The sequence below is a fragment of the Hyperolius riggenbachi genome, chromosome 3, assembly GCF_040937935.1.
Source record: "Hyperolius riggenbachi isolate aHypRig1 chromosome 3, aHypRig1.pri, whole genome shotgun sequence".
Taxonomy (NCBI): domain Eukaryota; kingdom Metazoa; phylum Chordata; class Amphibia; order Anura; family Hyperoliidae; genus Hyperolius; species Hyperolius riggenbachi.
Genome location: NC_090648.1, coordinates 178,914,924 through 178,939,900, shown reverse-complemented (window position 1 = coordinate 178,939,900; position 24,977 = coordinate 178,914,924). Strand labels below are relative to the sequence as shown.

At 41.6% G+C, this 24,977-nt stretch overlaps 1 protein-coding gene across 8 annotated transcripts in view; it reads right to left on the bottom strand.

The window, feature by feature from the left end:
* The window catches only part of BNC1 (basonuclin zinc finger protein 1), a 218,490-nt gene that overhangs the window by 114,145 nt on the left and 79,368 nt on the right, over positions 1–24,977 (bottom strand). Inside the window, exon 1 of one of the 8 annotated variants that reach the window (XM_068275338.1) lies at positions 9,981–10,006. The exons of 5 other annotated variants lie outside the window; for them this stretch is intronic. In XM_068275338.1, coding sequence (XP_068131439.1) covers positions 9,981–9,991 — 11 coding nt within the window. In that variant the 5' untranslated portion in view covers positions 9,992–10,006. Of the gene's footprint in view, positions 1–839; positions 901–9,980; positions 10,007–24,977 lie in introns of those variants that run through there. 2 more of the 8 variants (XM_068275339.1, XM_068275348.1) reach the window with 2 other exon arrangements.

Below are 24,977 nucleotides of genomic sequence, written 5' to 3'. Positions count from 1 at the left end.
ATCCTGATGGCAGGTGTAAAGATCACCAAGCAGCTATCGACAGGAGTGCAACTGTGTAATGGCGACTAAGCCACTTAAATACAACTACTCAGCGTCCCTGGAGCACCAGGGCGCATGACAGGAAATCATGCAGCCAATAGCAATTGGCAGCCTCAGAGGACGCAACCAGCCCGGCACTGTGCGTCCAGCGTGTGCTCGTAACCACGCTGGAGCGCAAACCGGAAGTTGTAGGCGAGGACTTCCGCCCCTGCGAACCAATTGGAGGAAGGCTGGCTGGGCACCAGGAAGTGCTCGGCTTGTATATAACCAAGCCGGAACGCACGAGTCTACATCACTGAACACAGGCCAATTGGGAATGGTGGGGGGCGTTCCCTATGCAAATAACGCACGAGTCTACATCACTGAACACAGGCCAATTGGGAATGGTGGGGGGCGTTCCCTATGCAAATAACGCCTTGATGGTGCACACCAAATATGTTACACCTCGTCTATGGCTATAGTGGAGTCCCCAAATACTATGAATTTCACAGCCCCATAAAAAAAGGGAGTCTAAAAAGCATCCCCCATAACGCACATATGTGCAACCACATATATATGGATAACAGACTCTGTCACTATTTGACGCTGATGGTCAATCCAAAGCATAGCTAAGCATCACAATGGAAAAATGGTCACCTCTTAAAGGGGACCATACCAATAAGTAAAAAGAGACATAAAGTCTCATTGAAAGGGGCACAAATACCCCAACCGAGAGTCCCCTAGACAGAAGTGACCATAAAATATATAGGCTAAACAGTGTCACTGAGTGCAGACTATACATGTTTAAATGCCAAGTTTACCTCGTCTCCATACCATGTAGGCCCAAGGAGGGTAAGTATTGTACATTGATCGTTGTCAATTGAGGTACATCAAAGACTAAAAAAAGGGAAAGATACAGAGAAACAAGTCATTACAAGGGATGAAACAAAATACTCCTACTTAAAGCATATTACCACACATGGAGGGAAAACGACTCAGGGTCCTAAATTCTATTGTGGCTTGTATTCTACATTCATGCCATAGGGAATAAGGGTTTGTAATGATCTAATCCACTGGGCTTCCTTGTGTAACAAAAGAGCCTCCCTATCTCCACCTCGTCTAGGAGGAACAACTACCTCCAAAACGAAGAAGCGCAGTTGATTCGCCGCATGTCCTCTTTCGACAAAGTGCTGGGCTACAGGCGAGTCAATCTCAGAAATACTCAAATTTCGACGCAGGGCCACGTTGATATTGGACCTATGTTCTACTATTCTTTCCTTGACCGGCCGTGTGGTTTCACCCACATATAATTTGCCACAAGGGCATTTAATCCCATATACAACATATGGTGTAACACATGTAGCATAATGTGAAAATTTAATCTCATGACCTTTCATAGGGTGATTAAAGGTTTTACCCTTCATCACCAGCTGGCAACATGAACAGCTAAGGCAAGGAAATGTCCCCTTGCGAGTAGGGGCAAGGACTGTCTGGAGATTAACTCGACCTGAGCCGATATCAGCTTTGATAAGGTGGTCTCTGATCGATTGTGCCCTTTTGTAGGCAACCATGGGTGGATTTTTAAATAATGGCACCTCGGTCCTCATGGATCTTAAAATTGGCCAATGCCGTTTGATCACTGAAGTTATTTGTGGAGATATAATGTTGAAGGATGTGGCAAGGATCATCCGATCCACCTCCCTATCAGACCCAGTTTCACGTACCCGTAGCAATTCTGACCGTTCACGGTCCAGAATTTGCTTTTTAGTACGTTCCACCAAGTTTTTAGGATAATTTCTTTCCATAAACCTAGATGCCATACCTGACATGCGCCGTGTAATTTGTGTTTGATCACTCACAATACGTCGGACACGCATGAACTGGGACTTGGGTAACGATTCACGTAAGCTCTTTGGGTGAAAGCTTCTAAAGTCGAGTAACGTGTTTCGGTCTGTTGGTTTAGTGTAGAGGTCGAAAGACAACAATCGTCCCGACCTACACACATTCACATCCAAAAATGCAATTCTTTCTTTTTCAACATTACATGTAAACTTCAGTGATGATGATGCCACCTGTAATTCATTATAAAAAAGCTCGAAGGAGGACCTGGGTCCAGACCAGATCAGGAATATGTCATCAATATAACGGCGCCATATACAGGCGTGATGTTTAAATAAATCGTTCTGGTAGACCCAGTCCTCCTCGAACCTTTCGACAAAGATATTAGCGTAAACAGGTGCGACATTAGACCCCATAGAGGAACCCCTAAGCTGTAAATAAAAGGTATCCTGAAAAAGGAAAAAATTCCTCTCAAGGACCAATTCGAGCAATGACATAATGAAATTAATCTGTACATTAGCAATCATTTCATCTCTCAATAAAGACTGCCTAACAGCTTCCTTCCCCTCCATGTGTGGGATGCAAGTATACAATGATTCTATGTCAAGTGTGACCAAAAAACAGTCATCATGAGGCAAAACCAGCTCACTAAGTTGTCTAATGAAATCTGATGTATCCCTAAGGTATGATTTTTGGTTTAACATATATTTTCTCAAGACCTTATCGAGAAATATAGCTGTATGGCTTAGGATTGAATCACAACCTGCTACAATGGGACGACCTGGTGGCTTTTCTAGTCTTTTGTGGATCTTTGGGAGGCAGTAAATAACAGGGATGATTGGTTTATCATTATAGAGATAATTATATAGTTTTTGGTCAATAATACTGCCCTCCAAGGCATCATCCAAAACTACCTTCAGTTCCTTAAGAAATTTAAAAGTGGGATTAACATCTAGTTTTTTATAAACTCTATCATCAGATAATTGCCTCAGGATTTCAGAAATGTAGTCACACCTATTCATAACGACAACCGCTCCCCCCTTATCTGCTGGTTTGATCAAAATAGACTGGTTTCCTTTTAATTCATACAAAGCATTCTTTTCAGCTATGCTTAAATTATGTTGCATAAATGGGAAACTACCCCTCCTGAAGTCTCTCTCGAGCCTCACCATATCTTGTTTGACCAGCCTAATATAAGCTTCTACTCGTTCATCACTTTGTGGTGGTTTATTACCTGTAGGCAAGAAAAGGTTTAAATCTTTGGCATTATATAGCGTCTGATTTGATTCTACCCTTGGTAAGGCCATAGGTTTTGAGAAGAAAGTTTTCCATCTAAGCTGGTCAAAGAATTTTTCAAGTTCAATATCCAAATTAAAGAAATTGGGTGAAGCAGTAGGACTAAACGAGAGGCCCTTAGACAACACAGAGATTTCATCATTGGAAAGGGTGTAGTCAGAGATATTGATCACAGGGGATAACTGTAAGTCCAATCCGGATACTCCATCTGTCACATGCGGTCCCTGAAATAGTAGTCCCTCTTCGGAATTTGCTTGGGTGTGGGTTTCTTCTTCGGAATTTTGGGAGGCACCTGTCCTGGTACCCCTAAAAAAGAGGGATCCGAGGCAGATGATCCAGAAGAAGGTGTAGGTGAGTTTGGAACACTTGGTACCGGTTTTGGATGTCTTTTTCTTGATTTCGGGTGGCGTCTCCCACCTCCTGGTGTATGTGGGTGGCCTTTTTGTTGCCATTTATATACGTAACCTGATGTATAGTCTCGACAGTCCCTTTGGAATTTTTCTCTTTTAGTTTGCAATACTTCCTTCCTATATTTCAAGAGATTCTCCTCTAGAGAGGCTATTTGAGCGTCAAATGACTCCTTGGGAACTTGACTAGATAGTTTCTTACGCAGGTCAGCTGCGTCAGCTTTAAATCCTGGCAATTTTTTATATATCCACTCCACATATAATAATAGGATATCAAAAGATGATTTATTCAAGATACCTTCAAACCGGCATAAAAACTCACTGTCATCTGTAAAGATGTTGGGACGTATGTGTGACCTCACACCTCTTGGGATTTTCAAATTCTTGTAATATTCTGCCAAAGTCTGACCGTGTAATTCAAGATCTATAATGTACTTCTCGATTTTTTCTAACTCTTTTAGATCAACTGTGGAATTGTCATAATCACCCAGAATTCTACAACATCCCTCCACATTGCTCAAAATCCTTTTGATGTCTTCATCTACATAGGAAAAAATAGCTGTACCAGCTGATTGTGCTGATTCCTCCGTAAGAGGAGTTAGATCATTAGATGACATGAGAAACAGAGAAGATAACCAACCTAAAAGTGGTTATAAAAACTTTTTTTGAAAAAATCTCCCCAGTGGAATAACCAGTAATATTATAATTGGGATGATGTCTTTTTTTGTAGGAGAAAGACTGAAAAACCTTTTGTCCTTTTTGATGTGATCCACCTCACTTCAAAACAACTCACTTTATTTGTAGAAAGGACTATGGTATAGACATAAAGCACAAAATCTTGTAGGTCTTGTGGTACAAAAATATCCAAAATCTTTATTGACACAGTTACAAAATTCTTAAAAAGGAGGTCTCTGCAGGATGCTCCTCATTTGCATGAATAATCACAGGAAATTTCAGTAATTTGTAAAAAAGGCTTTCAGCAAGAATGGCATCTAGGTTTATGGAAAGAAATTATCCTAAAAACTTGGTGGAACGTACTAAAAAGCAAATTCTGGACCGTGAACGGTCAGAATTGCTACGGGTACGTGAAACTGGGTCTGATAGGGAGGTGGATCGGATGATCCTTGCCACATCCTTCAACATTATATCTCCACAAATAACTTCAGTGATCAAACGGCATTGGCCAATTTTAAGATCCATGAGGACCGAGGTGCCATTATTTAAAAATCCACCCATGGTTGCCTACAAAAGGGCACAATCGATCAGAGACCACCTTATCAAAGCTGATATCGGCTCAGGTCGAGTTAATCTCCAGACAGTCCTTGCCCCTACTCGCAAGGGGACATTTCCTTGCCTTAGCTGTTCATGTTGCCAGCTGGTGATGAAGGGTAAAACCTTTAATCACCCTATGAAAGGTCATGAGATTAAATTTTCACATTATGCTACATGTGTTACACCATATGTTGTATATGGGATTAAATGCCCTTGTGGCAAATTATATGTGGGTGAAACCACACGGCCGGTCAAGGAAAGAATAGTAGAACATAGGTCCAATATCAACGTGGCCCTGCGTCGAAATTTGAGTATTTCTGAGATTGACTCGCCTGTAGCCCAGCACTTTGTCGAAAGAGGACATGCGGCGAATCAACTGCGCTTCTTCGTTTTGGAGGTAGTTGTTCCTCCTAGACGAGGTGGAGATAGGGAGGCTCTTTTGTTACACAAGGAAGCCCAGTGGATTAGATCATTACAAACCCTTATTCCCTATGGCATGAATGTAGAATACAAGCCACAATAGAATTTAGGACCCTGAGTCGTTTTCCCTCCATGTGTGGTAATATGCTTTAAGTAGGAGTATTTTGTTTCATCCCTTGTAATGACTTGTTTCTCTGTATCTTTCCCTTTTTTTAGTCTTTGATGTACCTCAATTGACAACGATCAATGTACAATACTTACCCTCCTTGGGCCTACATGGTATGGAGACGAGGTAAACTTGGCATTTAAACATGTATAGTCTGCACTCAGTGACACTGTTTAGCCTATATATTTTATGGTCACTTCTGTCTAGGGGACTCTCGGTTGGGGTATTTGTGCCCCTTTCAATGAGACTTTATGTCTCTTTTTACTTATTGGTATGGTCCCCTTTAAGAGGTGACCATTTTTCCATTGTGATGCTTAGCTATGCTTTGGATTGACCATCAGCGTCAAATAGTGACAGAGTCTGTTATCCATATATATGTGGTTGCACATATGTGCGTTATGGGGGATGCTTTTTAGACTCCCTTTTTTTATGGGGCTGTGAAATTCATAGTATTTGGGGACTCCACTATAGCCATAGACGAGGTGTAACATATTTGGTGTGCACCATCAAGGCGTTATTTGCATAGGGAACGCCCCCCACCATTCCCAATTGGCCTGTGTTCAGTGATGTAGACTCGTGCGTTATTTGCATAGGGAACGCCCCCCACCATTCCCAATTGGCCTGTGTTCAGTGATGTAGACTCGTGCGTTCCGGCTTGGTTATATACAAGCCGAGCACTTCCTGGTGCCCAGCCAGCCTTCCTCCAATTGGTTCGCAGGGGCGGAAGTCCTCGCCTACAACTTCCGGTTTGCGCTCCAGCGTGGTTACGAGCACACGCTGGACGCACAGTGCCGGGCTGGTTGCGTCCTCTGAGGCTGCCAATTGCTATTGGCTGCATGATTTCCTGTCATGCGCCCTGGTGCTCCAGGGACGCTGAGTAGTTGTATTTAAGTGGCTTAGTCGCCATTACACAGTTGCACTCCTGTCGATAGCTGCTTGGTGATCTTTACACCTGCCATCAGGATTGTAAGTATCTATGCATATATGTATTGGTCTCATATTTTGTAGATCCCTTTCTTTATTATATGCTGGGACTCTTATGTGTATATAGACTTGGTCTATTTTTATAGGAATCAATTCGTTTTGGTGCAGTGACAGGACTATATGTTAGTGATGTTGGGTACTATATGTGGCATCATAATCGACTTATGTGTTAGTCATGTGGACCCTTCACTGTCTCTAGTACTGTAACACATTTAACACATTATGGTCAGGCTTCATAGAGACTTTAACCAGTTGCCATCTCACTGTACCTATAATTGATGTAGTTTATGCAATATATTGATGCTGTTGGTCATATTCATTGTGCAGTGTCTCTGAGTGCGGACTGTTCCTCTATATATGTTTATACTCTCTATATATTTTTTGCCAGGTGTGATATGTGTCTGCTTGGTCAGACCTAGTTTCTGTCATACCCTTTGCTCCTGCCATGCATTGCCTACAGGATATATAGGTTGGTGTATATGTATATTATTGATTTCTTTATACTTTTAGGTGCCTTTTTCTTTATATACATAGGTGCCTCTTTCTCTTTTAGTACAGCAACGGGGACCAATATTTACAGGCCCCATGTGGTTGTTGCTATTTTTTATGGTGTGGGCCCCATTTGGTCTTGACTATATTATATACTCTACATTTCATCCTTGACAGTGTGGCTATTGAGCCGATATTTACTGCCTCATGTTGTTCTTGCCACACTGTTCTCTACACCTGGACTGATGTCTTTATATGTCTACCCTTCTATGATCTTCCTTTGGGATTGGACACTATATTTTCTGGGACGTAGTGTGGAGGACCCTGCTTAGGGCCTTGTGTAGAACACACTCCGCCTTCACCTTTTTGGAACCTCTTCTGTAGGGTGTCGGTACTCGTTTATTCAATACATTATATTAATGTTTCTTAATGGGAATTTTTTTTTTTGATCTCTTTTGTAGAAAGTGCTTATACAGTGGCCTGATGAAGGGCATTATATGCCCGAAATGAGCGTGTCGTTGCCAATTGATTTCTTGCTGAAAGCCTTTTTTACAAATTACTGAAATTTCCTGTGATTATTCATGCAAATGAGGAGCATCCTGCAGAGACCTCCTTTTTAAGAATTTTGTAACTGTGTCAATAAAGATTTTGGATATTTTTGTACCACAAGACCTACAAGATTTTGTGCTTTATGTCTATACCATAGTCCTTTCTACAAATAAAGCATAAAATTCAAGTATCTATTACAATGTCTTTTTACCTGGTAGGACTTGAGACACTGTCCATACAACATTGCAAAAACATGGCCTACCATATCTGACATCAGTTATACTTTAGAACCAATAAACATGCTAGTTAAAATGTAATGCTATGTACACACTACTAATGACAATGCCCATTAGTACATACAATAGGGAAAAATGAAAGGACAAGGGGGCAATACCAGGCAACACTACTAGCACAGTGTTAGTAAATATTTACCTAACAAGAGGGAAGCCTCTGGAGACTTCCTGTGCCCTTCTCGACACTGCTTTCCAGGACCCTCCAGTAGATCCAGGCCCCGGTCCTGCTGCACCCGCACGAGCACAACTGCACCTGCACCATGCAGCCACTCCTGCACAGACCCCGGCCTTACTCGCATAGGTGCAGAACGGCCCACTGATGCATGGAGAGGGCCGAGGCCCTAATTTTAATTCCAACAAGCCCTTGTCTGATTTCTTTATGGGTTCAAGCTTTGCAATGGGGAACCAGAGGACGGTGTGGGAAGCATCTATAGGATCCAGAGGCCTCTTCTTAGGCAAGCAAAAATTGGGTACGAGAAAAGGAAAAAGAAGTCAGGATAGGAAATAAGTGCAGTGATCTGAATGCATTGCACAAACAATTTTATTCAGTGCAATCAATACTCATAAATTGGTATGAGATAAGAGATCATATAAAAACTTTGACAGATTTGTCAAAATAATTAAAAACAACGTATACCAGTCCACTCACCGCCGTTCATACCCCAATCGAAAACTTGAGCCTGCCCGCTCCAATTAAGACCAGCCCGCTAGGTAGTCTATCCTTAAGACCTGTGTAATTCTAGATAAACCGTGGCAAACCCGGTTCAATAGATATGGTCCCATACAGTTCTCACAGTAAAGGACTGAACACTAACCGCTATGTGTGTATTAGTGGTCAGTCCAAATGCGCGTTAGAAAACATTAGGGTTAGGCAACATCATAGTAAAATATCGGTAAAGATATTAAGTAGAGTTACCGGTAAGTAGTAGAAGATCAGTAATTTTACCAGAATTCTACTACTGGCAGTTTCTGGCGCAATTTGTTCCCTGCGCCATTTTTATAGGTACGCATATGTAGGACTATACCATATGGCTTACTAAAGCAATATGAGGAATTTGGTCAAGAGAAAAAAAATGCACTTTGCCTTTAGAAGCATTAAGCACAAACATTGCACATTTGTTGAGTATTCTACCTACATGGTACACATGTCACATGCCACTATACCCTGCACTAATATGATAAAAGGGAGGCAGTTGACTCTGAAGAAATCCGCCCTAGACACAGAAGTTACCGGCAGTGAAATATAGTATGCATGACTGGGATCTAGCGATGAGTGCATACGTTTATGCTACATGCTGCGTCTGTCAGCTCTAATAATCAAATGATATTCTTGAAGGCTTGAGACAGCTAGAAATCCAGCTGTTTGTTGTTTCAATAGATCATTGATTACATCTGCAGTATAATCAATAGGACAAACATCTGTGACCTGAAACTAGGTCTTCTGCAATTTCAGAGATGAGGGATTACTGGAAAAAAAAAGTTACAAGCTATACTATATATGTTTATTTGTATACTGACTTCAAGCCCGGAGAGTATCAAGGTTGCAGAGTCCTTCAAAAGTGCATTTTGCCCCTTTTACACTAGCAGGTAATTCCTATGTTGCATTACCCTATTTTGCCAAAAAAGCAATGAAAGTCTATTGAGACTTTCACACTTATTGCGGTCCCTTGCAATGCTCCAGGAGTATCCAACGCAAGGACAACAGAACGTTACAGAAAGCACCGTGCATTGGAAATCTATCAGCGACACAGATAGTGTAAACAATGGAGCACAGGGCCTCACGGCGCGCATACGCGGACCGACGGGAATCCCAGTGTAGTACTTCCTGCCCGGCATGGATTAAGTCACTGAGCCGGGGGCAGTGCTATGCATATGACCCTGTCAGTGCACTCTACCGCAAGGGTCATAGGTTTGTCATTTTTTGCTTTGCAATTGGGTATGCGACAGGAGCCTCGCATCACCACTGCAACGCAAAGAAAGAAAATCTGTAAAACCGGCCTAAATGTAGCCATAAATGGAGTTAGTTTATTATTAGATTTACCTATTAATAAAAAGGAGTAGTGTTGCCTATTACATAATAGATACATACAGTATCTCCCCATTTTCCACAGTCAAATTGAGGACATTGAACAGCTGGGTTGGAAACGCTTCACACTCAATGTATTTGTACGAAGTATGACATGTTGGCAGTTTTTATAGTAGTTTGAACAATAAATATATAGATGTTATCAATGTCAGCTTTCATACCTGTAAGCCATGTTTTCCCGGCTAGTAGAAGAGACCTGGGGCTCCCGCTGTCGTGCGGACCAGTGTTTGTGATCCTATGTACCATTTATCTGATGGAATGAGTTAGATATTTATTTTAATTTATTGTATTTATAAAGCGCCAACATATTACGCAGCGCTGATATACATGAGGTATATTGCCTGCATATATTGGAGGGACAGAGGAACTGAATGCCAGGCTGTCATGGTAATCCCAAGTCTTTAACACTTATTATTTAGTGTATTTATAGAGCACCACCATATTACACAGCACTGGACAATAAATACATACAAGGATATAAAGGATGACAGACATAACAAGGTTCTACAACATAGAACAAAGCTATACAAGGCAAACAAGGTACAAGATACATGATCATGCGGTTTTGGGCTGGTTAGGTAGGCCCAGTAATACAAGTACGCGGCGGTCATAAGAAAGGAGCACACAATCCTGTAGACTACACTAGGGAAGGGAAGACCCTCCTAAAAGCTTACAATCTACTTTGACAAGGACTCCTAAAAAAACAGATCTATATACCATTTCTTGATCGGTGAGTTAAAGCGGATCCGAGATGAAAAACAAATAACAAGTAAATTGTCTATATATATCTTATCTAAAGTTTAGAAAGTTTACACAGCATATCTAGCTGCAAACAGCTTCAAAAGTTTATGATTATTTATTACTGTGATACAATGAGGGCAGCCATGTTCTGTTTGTCACAGGCTGAGGGCTGGAGAGGTTATCAGCTTGCCTGTGTGTAAACTCAGTTCCCTCTCCTCCTCCCTCCTCCCCTCTGCCTCTGAAGTCTCTGGCTAGTAACCTCCTCCTCCTGCCTAGACTAAGCTCCCATAAGCCCTTGCTACAGTGCCAAGGCACAAAAGGAGCTGTGGGCGAGGCTTGTTTAGTTTATAGGGAATTAGAGTATTAAAAACAAAACAAAAAAAGTATTTGGCTTGAGGAATGCCCTATAAACTATATGAAAGGAACAATTATGCAATGAGTAAAAGTTTCTCGGATCCACTTTAACCATTTCATGGTTCCCGATCACTGGTCCCTGTCCCCCGCAGAAAAACCGAAGCGCTCACCCGTGAGGCTTCAGTTCTTCTGCCCGGAAAGATTTCCACATCCCCCTTGTACTTCCGCTTAGCGAGAAGTACAAGGAGGGTAAACAAAAACGAAGGTGGCCATCTTGTGGTCAAATAGTAAAACTACATCTACACATTGTTTACATTACAATTTACACATAACATTAAAAATAAACTGTTTATGTCCCACACCAAAATATTACACAAATAAAATTTTTAATGGAAAAAAAAAATTGCAATTAAAAAGAAAAAAAAAAAAAAAAAAAAACAACAACGACAAATAATTACCTAAGGGTCTGAACTTTTTAAAAATGTATTTTAAGGGGGTATACTACAAACATTTTTTTAAATTATAAGCTTGTAAATAGTGATGGACGCAAAACGGAATAAATGCACCTTTATTTCCAAATAAAATATTGGCGCCATACATTGTGATAGGGACAACATTTAAATGGTATAATAATCGAGACAAATGGGTAAATAAAATACATAGGTTTTAATTATGGTAGCGTGGATTATTTTTAAGCTATAATGGCTGAAAACTGAGAAATAATGAATTTTTTCCATTTTTTTCTTATTAAACCTGTTAAAATGCATTTACAGTAAAGTGGCTCTTAGCAGAATGTACCACCCAAAGAAAGCCTAATTAGTGGCAGAAAAAACAAGATATAGATCAATAAATTGTGATAAGTTATTAGCGAATGAATGGGAGGAATGTGAAAATTGCTCTGATGCATAAGGTGAAAAATCCCTGCGGGCTGAAATGGTTAACATATAGCAAAAATCTAACCAATATATCAGTCTAACAAGCAAGTAGCTGTTTTTAATGATATTGAGTTGAGCAATAACAGTTGTAAGGGTTTGACAGTACAGTGCAACTTTAAAGTCATGCTTGAATAAAATAAACAGAAGGCTAGTGCACACTTCATCAGCACCGCCCTGTCTCTCTAGGCTAGACCTGCAGCCTTGCTATCCAGTTCTCGTTCCGAAGCACTAAATCTAAGCAGTATGTACATATACCCGTACCACCTAATATAACTCCATAGGGAGCTAAAAAACAAACATTGTGGTCCTAGTCTGAACACAGGGACAGCAATCTAAGTGGAGAGGAAGGCCGCACACCATTGCACTAACTGAAAATATTGGCAGGAAGAAAGATATGCAGGGCAGTACTAAACTAATCAACATTCATCCTGTTTGTTTTGTTTTTTGTAATTATAATTATTGCAGGTATAGAAGAGTGCTAAATGGATGGCAAATAAAAGTCACATGTTGAATGTTCACAATTTGCTCCATTGAAAGTCATCAACAAATAAACTGTTTATCTGGTAAGATACATCTATGGCAGTTCTGGCATGATCGGAATTCTGGAAGAAATTTGGTTTAACAGAAATCACTGCCTACATTAGATCACTTGGTTTAGAATTCTCTCGCTTTCATTGCTGGGCTTATTCTAACTTTTGAATTACAAGGCAAGTAAAACACAGAACTGCAGTTTATGATCAATGTATCTGAAGAGCTGTAGAAGGCAACGTGCCCCTTTGTTTTACTGTGTGAAGAGGTCACAAGGATGCATATATGGAAATCCCCATCAAGTCCTGCTAAGCGCCCTAGCTTTCAGGAATGAGGTTACAAAGGAATCTTCAAATAGGAAAAACAGAGTAGCAGTCGGTCCAGTTGTTAGCAAATAAATAACTGAATGCACAGGGTTTATCTGGAATGCTTTCTGTAAGATAACATGGTCATACGCCTCAGCACCACCTGTAAGGTATATAGATGGTGACTTTACCTGAGCAAAGTCTTTCTTATGTCTTTTTATAAGAACTGGGTAAGCCTGGCCAAAAAAGACCTTTATAATATCACAGCAGTCACTCACCACTAACTACAAGATCACATAACTCACTTGTCTCCCATACCAAGGCATAGCTCATTCATGCTTTCCTACACTACGGCAGCAGTCACTCACCATGTGTAATAAGGCAGCATTCACACAGAGGACCTGGACCGAAGTATTTCAAATTGCAATACTTTAGCTTACTCTGGTACAGCAGCTGCAATTATCGGGTGGGATGCCTGCCTATGCTACCCGAGCCATGAAGCTGGCACAATGTCCAGGGAACCACAGGCTTTTGTAGCTGTCTGCCCATAAGCCTTGTTCAGCTCAATTGAAATGAGTAGTGAAATGTGCATATATGCATCTGCTAACACAGTCTCAACTGTATGAAGCACATGCTTTAAGTCAAGAGAGGTGACAGTATAGGAAGGGATTTATGTTGAAATTGGAAGCCCAATTTTATCTATTTTCCAGGGTAGGGGTGGAAGCTTTGGCATTGTCTTTGACACAGACGTCATCCCTCATTTTTCACCTATAAACTCTATTGTTATTTATCTGTAATTCTTCTGATCTTCATATGTATTGTTCTGTTTCTTTTTCATCAATCTGTCATGAACAACCCAAATATGAAGAATCATAAGGGCTGATATTGGCCAGTAGACAGAACACCATGCTCACTAGCTCTGCCTTACTGGCCAAAACCCAACCTGCACAAGTGAAAAGCAGTTATTAGATTCCAGAGGAGGGGTAGGAGTGGAGAGGAAAACATGCATTTTTTTATTTATTAACCTCCCCCCCCCAAAAAAATAAAACTTGTTGTAATATTTATATACATTTTCTTTTGAAGTTATAACACAGAGGAACAGAACTGAAGCCATCACCAGAAGAATGGCAAGGCCTAGAAATGGCTTTGCTATCAAAGTGCCTTTGAATGATGCAAATGTTTGGCATATGTCCAGCACGCTTTACTCTTTAAATCAGAAATCATTAAGTCATTAAGATTTTTGCAGGGATGTATAATCAAGATGTCCCTGAAAACAAATAGAGGAAAAAAAACAATATATAATCATAATGGTCAGAAAAAAAAAGCTTTCACTACAAATGTGTACTGTATCACAGCTGCGGATGCGGGCTACTGGGCAAACATGCCCGCGCCTTTCTTGATCATACTCCCGTGTCCAGTAGTACACAAAATTACCTCAGCGCAAAAAAAACAAAAACAATCAGTTATCTCCCTGGCAGAGCCTGCCCGTGGGCAGTGTTGACAGATCCAGCAATTCAGTACCTTATCCTGCAGCACTATCTGGATGATCAGTGCTCAAGCCGCACTTCTGTGGTGTCGCAAAATTTCTTTAAACTTCCTGTAATCCCGACATCCCAAGGTAAAAACAGCGGCAAATCTCCGCTTAGTGGTGAGACAGCCCGGCTCAGCTCCCCAAGTGCCCCGATCACGGGACTTCCAGACTTCCGGTCTTGCCTGCTATGCGTTCCAGCGTGGTTCACCGCTAGGAACGAGCGGCTGTAGCCTCCTGATAAGAAAATAGTACAATAGTGCAGACTGCTGGAAAGAAGGGGTCACACACGGGGGTTCACACATACAAGGAAGCTTCTTTGTTTATTGCACATCAAAGAAAGTAGCCTCCACTTCCCGACTCGAGTTTCGGCCAATGCCTTCATCAGTCCAGTAGTGTTGTGCACCTTCACAGTTCATAAAGACTGAGGCTGGTTTAACAGTTGGCCATTGCGTTTGCGGTGTGAAGCTCCACCCCCTCGCACCACAGAAAATGTCATTCATCTGACCCTGTGGCAGGGTGCGCTGACAGGGTCATATGCATAGCACTGCTGCCCCACACACCCTTCGCAGCCCCTCGGCCTGTGACATACTCCCTGAAAACAGAAAATATGTCACCAGGAATCCCGGGTTTCCCTGTCGTATTCCCATCATTCCACGCATGCGTGTTGCATGGCTGCCAAAGTTAAAATTTCGGTGTCACCTAATGACTATAAATTACTTTTGATCCCCACTGTGTTGCCGCGGAAGTCTGGTGGCAACGCACTATTGACTTTGCAGCGGACGATCAGCCACTTTTAGCGCTGGTCCCATTGCCTTGTCGCTGCGTTATCCTGTGGTAAAACAGGGTAATGCAAGGCAAGGGTAAAAGGGTCCTCAAACCTCAAAAGTGCAGAATGTTCCCGGGCATGGTAGTGTGATAGAGAGAAGCCCATGCAGTAGCCTGTGACCACAGTTGTGGTCTGCGATCTTTGGGACGGGACAGCAACACCTTGGAGGCCAGCGGACTACAGCAAGAGACCTGATAGAGCACAAATAGCTAAAAGAAGCCCCAAGTACATTTAATGTCCCCCACCTTGTATATCCTTTAACTGTATTTTCAAGTCTTAGCCCTTTAGTCCCCTTTGTGTTTGAGGTCCTTAGTGATTGCACAGGAAGTAAAAATTCCTAAAAACAGCCAAACACTGAAAACATAAAAGTGGACACAAAAAGAGAACACCGACCTATTAAATCTAGGAACTGATGCAGTGTTACACATAGATCCACAATAAACTGCCCCTCTAAGGCATGGAACAGAACAGGATGTTAATACAGACTGCTGTTATCCTGATTAGTATCTGCTTCAGATGAGAACGTTCTATTTTTTGACATTTCGGCATTCTGAGGACTCACCCAGAGGATGAAAAGAGACACATACAGGGAATCAAGCATGTGAAATATACAGTAATTGCAAAATAGTCTGCTAAAGGTTCCCAATGCATAAATGTTTACTTTACATTTTTCTCCAAGCTTTCTATTAGCAAGGAAAACTTTTACACTTTAATAGTTTGCCCCTGCGATTCCTTCAAAAGCACGGGAGGTCAAAGGGAAAGCCTTTATGAATCAATCTTTCTTTTCTTTGCCGTATTTGATCATGTCACTTGGAATGGAGCAGAACGGGGCCTGATGAAATTGGAAAAGCATGTGTAGATAGAAATCATTTTCAGATGAATTCAGACACTTCCTGCCACTCTGCAGATGCCACAGTGCTGGAAGCCACCCTCCCAGGAGAGATGATTCACCTGGAAGGAGGGCCAGGCTCTGCCAGATGTGTAGGAAGCAGCCTGGGACCCACACGCTAACACTGTCTCAATTGTATGAAGCATATGCTTTAAGTCAAGGGTGAAAAATGCAGGCACCAGCACATGCCAAAACGCTTTCAAGCATGGCCCACCAGTCAGCCTCAAGCTTAAAGCGTTGATCCATCGAGTCAGCAGATGTGTGTCACTGCCGTACAAGTTGTGGCTGGTTACAACTATAAAGGAGTTAAGTGACCTAATCCAGACATTCAAACTTCACGGATAAACCCAGAGCACTGTCACTTTTCCAGCTCTGAGCTACAGACATTCCTCCAATATCTGAAAAAAGATCCTCTGCTTTATAAAGATTACAACGCAGATTATACTTACATATTTATACACATACCTTTCCCTAGTCAACAAGCAATCCATCTGATGTTCCCAGTATAAATGTATTGGGCAAAAAGGACACATTTCGTGTATTAAAGAATTACTGATTAAATACAAAAAAGAAAAAAAAAACCTATATACTCAATAAATATATACTCATTAAATATGAATAGGGTTTATAGGCTAACTCAGCAGGTTGAAAGAACAGTACTTCTTGGTGATCGGATTCAGCACAGGTCCACACACACATACACACAGAACAGGCACACACACATACACACAGAATGGGCATACACACAGCACAGGTCCACACACACATACACACAGAACAGGCACACACACATACACACAGAATGGGCATACACACAGCACAGGTCCACACACACACACACACACACACACACACACACACACACACACACACACACACACACACACACACACACACACACACACACACAATGTACAGCTGTCACATCTGACAGGAATGAATAAAGCATTACCAAATGAAGGCGGGGAGCAAGGTGTACATGCAAGCAGCATTCATCTTACAGACTGTCCCATAAGCCCCCAAATGTTGATCGTTCAATTTAAAATGTCAGCTTAGTTCTACAGATTTAAAAGCAGCTGTCAAAGGCTTAAAATCGCATGTACAACTGAGCCTTGGACCCTTGATCAGTAACTATGTAGTAAGCTTTACAACCATTTTAGTACTCTGCGTTTCAGAAAATACGATCTTTGTTCTTTTATGTCCGTCCCCCCCCCCCCCCCCCCCCCCCCCAAGTGTATAAGCCCTTAGATTATTGCTGATTTGCTGCACTAACATATTAGAACTGAGTTACTGGTAACTTTGCAGAGTTACTGGCAACTTTGTATTGCAGTAAACATACACAGTAGTAAGGGAATTCCACCTGATGACTTGATGGCTGCTTATGGCAAAATACAGGAAACCAGTGATAGGCTGGGGAGTGTGAGCAGAAACACTTTTTTTGAAAGTACAGCCTGTACTCAGTAGTCCCATGCTCCAACAGGGTCAGTATTAATGTAAAAAACAAACAAAAAAAAAAAAAAACCACACTTTACATTAAACTAATGGCATTTGACTTAGGCTTTGTTCACACTAGGTGAGCTATCAAACCACTTCCCAGAGTCTATGGGAAAGCATGGAGCTGATCACTTCTGACAATTTTTTCTGAAAAATTTCCATCTGAAATGAAATGTACCTGAGTGCAGCAATGACTCATACAACATAATCGTACGGTTTAGATACGCTGCTTCTCCAGCATAGTAAGCCATGAGCCTGAGCCTCTGTTCACACTAGATCTGCTGCAGAACCACTTCCATAAGCAGGGAACAGCAGACCTACAGACATGCAGAATGGACCACACATATCCATCTTCACTATGTCTGATTATATGTTACATTTCCACAATGCACAAACCTGACCTGCACAATTTTTCTGGAGAATGGACAGGTTGCCATTCAGCCTACAAAATGGCAGATTATATCCACTCCTGAAGGTTGTGAGCTTTGGCCATCCCAGTCTGAAAATCTTACAAATCTTGTATCAACAATACACAGCCCAGCTGCAACTGCAAAACTACAAGTCCAGCACAACCTACTAGGGCTGTGTGGTGCTTTCAGATCTAATAGGGCTAGCTAACAACTGGTAAGGTTGCTGTGATACACCACTTAAGAGACACAAAGTACAAAGGAACATTGTCTGTAACATCACATGACAATTAGGGAACCTCTATCAGCGTATGTAAATGCCCGTTGAACACACACAAAAAAAGGATCCTGACTGGAGTACCTTGTACTTCACCTAGAACTTCCATTTGAGATAATCTAAGCCATATGTATGGACATCCTTTGACTGAAATGAGAGCATTGTGTACAAAGTCTGTCTGGTTCACATTCTATTCAACACAAAACAGCCATTTATTTAGCTACACCATTGTAAGGATGCTGATTTTAGTTTAAAAGCAACTCAGGCATTCAATGGTCATTTCATTAATTCCTAATGAGTGCATGAATATATGAACGATTGCCTATGAAAGTGGGAGAGGAAAAGTTCAAGAGTCCACCTGTCATTATCCTATTGCAGGATGGAAAGTGTAAACAGTCTAACTGATTGAAATGGGCGACAGCTCCACTTTTCCTTTCCTTCACTTCTACTAAAAAACTCTTTAGCCCAGATGCAAGATATCCACATCCATTCCGCGTCAATGGCGTTTGAGCCTGTATAGGTTAAAATGGTTATTTCTGCACCAATTTGAGCTTTAGTAGGAGGAGATAGAAGGTGACAGGTGAACTACGATGTCACTACACTGCAGATGTGTCATAGAACGCTTCATTCACATCATTTTCCCTTTACCACTATGACAACTTGTGGTTGCTGCACTAGAGTGAAATTATTATGCTAATTAAAGTCAGAATTTCATTATGTGTAAAGCATCTATAGCAAGAAGCTCAGTCCTTACTAGCTCATCTTTCCCCTTCATGTTGTGGGTGGTACAAAATTTTGCACAACATACATTCATACCTCATATTGGGCAAAGCTTTGTTTTCACAATTTTGAGGGCAAGAAACAAGCATGTTATCCCCTTGTGAAACCGCCAGTGAGGTAACCTAGGGGTACACACACATTTGTGGTTGAGACCACTAATAAAATATGCTACTTGCACCATTTGAGTTGCAGCAACCACACAGTCACCATATTGCTGTGGTTTTCTACAGTAAAAGTATGGCGGTCGCTGCAGAGGTGCAGTTATGGAAACATTTAAACTCCAGGTTTAGCCACCTCATTATCTCTGACAGCTGGCTGCTAATGCCTGAAAAACAGCTATGTACAGTTCTACAGGTGATTGCATGACCATCCATATAAATCAATAAACCCTAAAAGCACTTTCATACAAACCCATGCGCTTTTCTCCCTGCGTTAGTACTTTTGTATGTGATTTCATTTGTGTTCTCGTCTGTCGCATTATTTAAATCATACATGCCAAACTTAGGTACGCGGGCCAAATCTGTCCCTCAGAGCCATCAAAATTTGCTCCTCAAGTGGTTTCTCCGCATTATGTTTGGCCCACTCTAGACCACTAGGGATGTTATATTGGAGGTAAAGCCCTAGATCACCAGGGAAGCCATATGGGGGAGAGAAGGGAAAGCACTAGACACCAGAGAAGGGAGGTTGGTCACTAGACAGCAGGGAACTAGGGTGCACTAGACACCAGGGAACTATACAGGGAAGGGAGGGGGCCACTAGACACCAGGGAACTGTATAGGCAAGGAGGGTGCCACTAGAGACTAGACAAAAGGGAACTGTGTAGGTGAGGGAAGTGGCTTTAGACAGCAGGGTACTGTATAGGAGCGGGAGGAGGGCCAATAGAACTTGAAGTTGGCCCCAACTTGGTCACAATGTTCAATTTCGGCCCACTTTGTATTTCAGTTTGACACCCCTGATGTAAATAGAGAGTTTCTCCAACCCTGTCCTTAAAGGAAAACTTAAGCCAAACAAAAAAAATGACATTTACTCACCCGGGGCATCCCTCAGCCCCCTGAAGCTGGATGGTGCCCTTGCAGCCCCGCTCCGATCATCCTGTCCCCGCCGGCGGCTACTTCCGGGTTCGGCGACAGCCGCCGACAGGCTGGGAACGCGGCTGATTTTCCGCGTTCCCAGCCGCTATATCACCCCTCTATGCTGCTATAGCGTATATATATACAGCTAGTAGAGGAGGAAGAACAAGGAGAGGGAGATAGAAAGGTGGTGGTGGATGGGAATGAGTCAAGAGAGTTAAGTGATTTGACCTCTGAGGGGAAGAAGCTGTTCCTGTGCCTTGAGGTCCGGGTGTAGATGGACTGATACCCCTGGCCTGAACGAAGCCGACTGAAAAAGCAGGAGCCTGGGTGTGAGGGATCGTTTGGGGTCCGGAATGCTCTGGAGCGCAGTCTGGTGTATAGAGGAGGTCCAGAGGTGGAAGTGGTTTTCCGATGATTCTTTCCACTGATCTGATGAACCTCTGTAGTTTGTGTCTGTCACTGGCGGAGGAGCCAGCGTACAAGGCCAGGATAGAAGAACAAAGGACAGATTCAATTGTGGCGGAGTAGAAGCTCGTCAAAAAAATGTCTAGTCCATACTGAACTTACTCAGTTGGCGGAGGAAGAATCGTTTCCTTTGGATGGAGGTGGTGTTGGCCTTCTACCTCAGGTCTTTGGAGATGGTTGAGCCCAGGAGAAGAGCACAGGGAACTCTTGCAACTTCCGTGCCATCAATATGGATTGTGGGTGAGCATTTCCTAAAATCAATGATCATCTCAATGTTTTTTTGCAGTGTTGAAGGCCAGCCCGTTCTCCCTACACTAGTTGCAAATACTTTCAACCTGATGACAGTATGCCTACTCATTGTTGGTGATGAGGCCAACAATGGTGGCGTCATCTGCGAATTTGATAACAGGATCAGTGACAGGACGCAACCTTGTGGGACCCTTTGTTACTGGACCTTAGTTAAGAGAGGACAGTGCCTAGCTTGACAACCTGGGATCTGTTTGTGAGGAAGTCCGTGATCCACAGGCGCAGGGTGGGTGGACTTTGAGCGCAAAAAGGTTCTCCTTAAGTATTTGAGGGCTGTTGGTGTTAAACGCCAAGCTGAAGTCAAGGAGGAGGATCCTGATGTAGTAGTTCGGTCTAGCTAGAGGTCAATAGCGTCATCGGTTTTCGCTCTGTACGCAAACTGGTGCGGGTCCAGCAGGGGCTCTGTGGAGGCTTTTAGAAGGGGCATAACCATGCTTTTCTATAATGATGCGAGAGTCACAGGTCTGAAGTTGTTGAGGTTGGGGACTCCCTGTTTTTTTGGGGACGGACAGGGATGATGGTTGACTTCTTGAAGCATGCAGCGACTTCGCCATCCTGAAAGGAGCTAGCCGTTGTGCACAAGTTTTCAGGCATGCTGCTGACACTCTGTCTGGGCCTGAGGCTTTTCTAGCATTTAGCCTTGACAGGTGCCCGCAGAATTTCACCCTCGTTCACAGCCAGAGAGGGTCAGGTTTGGGCATGGAACAGATAAGGGGGAGGGAGCAAGCGGTTCTGGGAGCCCTGCAGGCGCTGCTTGGACCTCAAACCAGCAATAGAAGTCACTGAGGTACTCGGCGAGCACTGCACTGGGGGTTGCATAGCTGGTGGTGGCCTTAAGCCCTTTTCCAGACAGTGCATGTTTTGTAGAAATCCAGGAGGTAGTTAATCAGCTCTGCTGAGACAATAACTATCCCACCTGTGCAGGTTTGTGGGGTTTTTTTTTGGAGAAAAAAAAAAAAAAAGAAGTACTGCTGGTGGGCGTTGGGGACAGGGTTGAGGAACCCTGAAATAGTAATTAGTAGCCGGCCATGAACCTTGTCCTGTCTGTGAACCTTGTAGCATTGTAGGGGACAATGGCTGATAGAGAGATAGTATTAATATATATATATATATATATATATATATATATATAGATAGATAGATAGATAGATAGATAGATAGATAGATAGATAGATAGATAGACATACATATATATATATATATATATATATATATATATATATATATATATATATATATATATATATATATATATATATATATACATACATACATACATACATACATACATACATACATACATACATACATACATATACATACACACATATAAAGGATCTTCTCAAAAAATTAGCATATTGTGATCAAGTTCATTATTTTCTGTAATGTACTGATAAACATTAGATTTTCATATATTTTAGATTCAAATACACACAACTGAAGTAGTTCAAGCCTTTTATTGTTTTAATATTTATGATTTTGGCATACAGCTCATGAAAACCCAAATTTCCTATCTCAAAATTTTAGCATATTTCATCCGACCAATAAAAGAGAAGTGTTTTTAAAACAAAATAAGTCAACCTTCAGATAATTATGTTCAGTTATGCACTCAATACCTGGTCGGGAATAGTTTTGCAGAAATGACTGCTTCAATGCGGCGTGGCATGGAGGCATCAGCCTGTGCCACTGCTCAGGTGTTATGGAGGCCCAGGATGCTTCGATAGCGGCCTTAAGCTCATCCAGAGTGTTGGGTCTTGTGTCTCTCAACTTTCTCTTCACAATATCCCACAGATTCTCTATGGGGTTCAGGTCAGAAGAGTTGGCAGGCCAATTGAGCACAGTAATACCATGGTCAGTAAACCATTTACCAGTGGTTTTGGCACTGTGAGCAGGTGCCAGGTCGTGCTGAAAAATGAAATCATCTCCATAAAGCTTTTCAGCAGATGGAAGCATAAAGTGCTCCAAAATCTCCTGATAGCTAGCTGCATTGACCCTGCCCTTGATAAAACACAGTGGACCAACACCAGCAGCTGACATGGCACCCCAGACCATCACTGACTGTGGGTACTTGACACTGGACTTCAGGCATTTTGGCATTTCCATCTCCCCAGTCTTCCTCCAGACTCTGGCACCTTGATTTCCGAATGACATGTAAAAGTTGCTTTCATCCGAAAAAAGTACTTTGGACAACTGAGCAACAGTCCAGTGCTGCTTCTCTGTAGCCAAGGTCAGGCGCTTCTACCGCTGTTTCTGGTTCAAAAGTGGGTTCATGTTTCCATCTGCTGAAAAGTTTTATGGAGATGAAGATTTCATTTTTCAGCACAACCTGGCACCTGCTCACAGTGCCAAAACCACTGGTAAATGGTTTACTGACCATGGCATTACTGTGCTCAATTGGCCTGCCAACTCTCCTGACCTGAACCCCATAGAAAATCTGTGGGATATTGTGAAGAGAAAGTTGAGACGCAAGACCCAACACTCTAGATGAGCTTAAGGCCGCTATCGAAGCATCCTGGGCCTCCATAACACCTGAGCAGTGCCACAGGCTGATTGCCTCCATGCCACGCCGCATTGAAGCAGTCATTTCTGCAAAAGGATTCCGGACCAAGTATTGAGTGCATAACTGAAGATAATTATTTGAAGGTTGACTTTTTTTGTTTTAAAAACACTTTTCTTTTATTGGTCGAATGAAATATGCTAATTTTTTGAGATAGGAAATTTGTGTTTTCATGAGCTGCATGCCAAAATCATTTATATTAAAACAATAAAAGGCTTGAACTACTTCAGTTGTGTGTATTTGAATCTAAAATATATGAAAGTCTAATGTTTATCAGTACATTACAGAAAATAATGAACTTTATCACTATATGCTAATTTTTTGAGAAGATCATATATATATATATATATATATCTCTATCTATCTATCTATCTATCTAATCACATTGTTAGTGGGTGTTTTTATAGATAAGGGCACTGATACTGTCCATTTTTTTCATGCTTGCCAGCAGTAAAAATGCTGACCCGCAGGCTCAACCAATATGAATGAATTGCACAGTGAGTATCAGTCATTTCTTGATCTTTCTTTTATTTTTTAACTTCTCATTTTGCAATGTCTTTATTATTTTTTTATTCACTCTACTACAATCTTTTGGTGACATTTCTAAAGCTCAACACACACCATACAATCTTGGTTGTTCAATCTTACCACTTTCATGTAGTATAAGAGCTTATCCAATCAATAATTCAAGGTATTTTCAATCTATTGGCCCTTATACTACATAGATTTGGTAAATCTGTACAACCAAGATTGTATGGTGTGTGTTGAGCTTAAGAGTTCATACTTGGTCCACGGAAAATGCCTGTTTTCCGTGGACTTATTTTTTAAATGTGTATTTTGCACGAGCATTAGGAACTGCACACAGTATGCCATACTATGCTGCAAGCAGCAAGTGGTTTCCCCACATGTAGGAGCTGCACTTAGATGCGAACCAGCCCATTGATTAACATGCAGGGAAACTGCATGCAAATCCTCCATTTCAATTACACTAGATGCATATGAAAACTCACATAAACATGTGTATGCAATAATTTTAACCACTTCCCAACTGAGGGGTTTTACCCCTTGACCACCAGAGCAATTTTCACCTTTCAGCGCTCCTTCCATTCATTCGTCTATAACTTTATCATTACTTATCGCAATGAAATGAACTATATCTTGTTTTTTTCGCCACCAATTAGGCTTTCTTTAGGTGGGACAGTATGCAAAGAATTATTTTATTCTAAATGTGTTTTAATGGGAAAATAGGAAAAAATGTGGGGAAAAAAATTATTATTTTTCAGTTTTCGGCCTTTATAGTTTTTAAATAATGCATGCTCTGGTTATTAAAACCCATTAAATGTATTTGCCTATTTGTCCCGGTTATAAAACCGTTTAAATTATTTCCCTATCACAATGTTTGGCGCCAATATTTTAATTGGAAATAAAGGTGCATTTTTTTCAGTTTTGCGTCCATGCCTAATTACAAGCCCATAGTTTATAAAGTAACAGTGTTATACCCTCTTGACATAAATATTTGAAAAGTTCAGTCCCTAAGGTAACTATTTATGTATTTTTTTTTAATTGTAAATTTTTTTTTATTTTTTTTAATTACAAAAAAAAAAAAATTGGGGAGTGTGGGAGGTAAGGAGTTAATTTTTTGTGTAAAACTAGTTTATTTGTATGTAAAACATGCTTTAGGGTGTAGTTT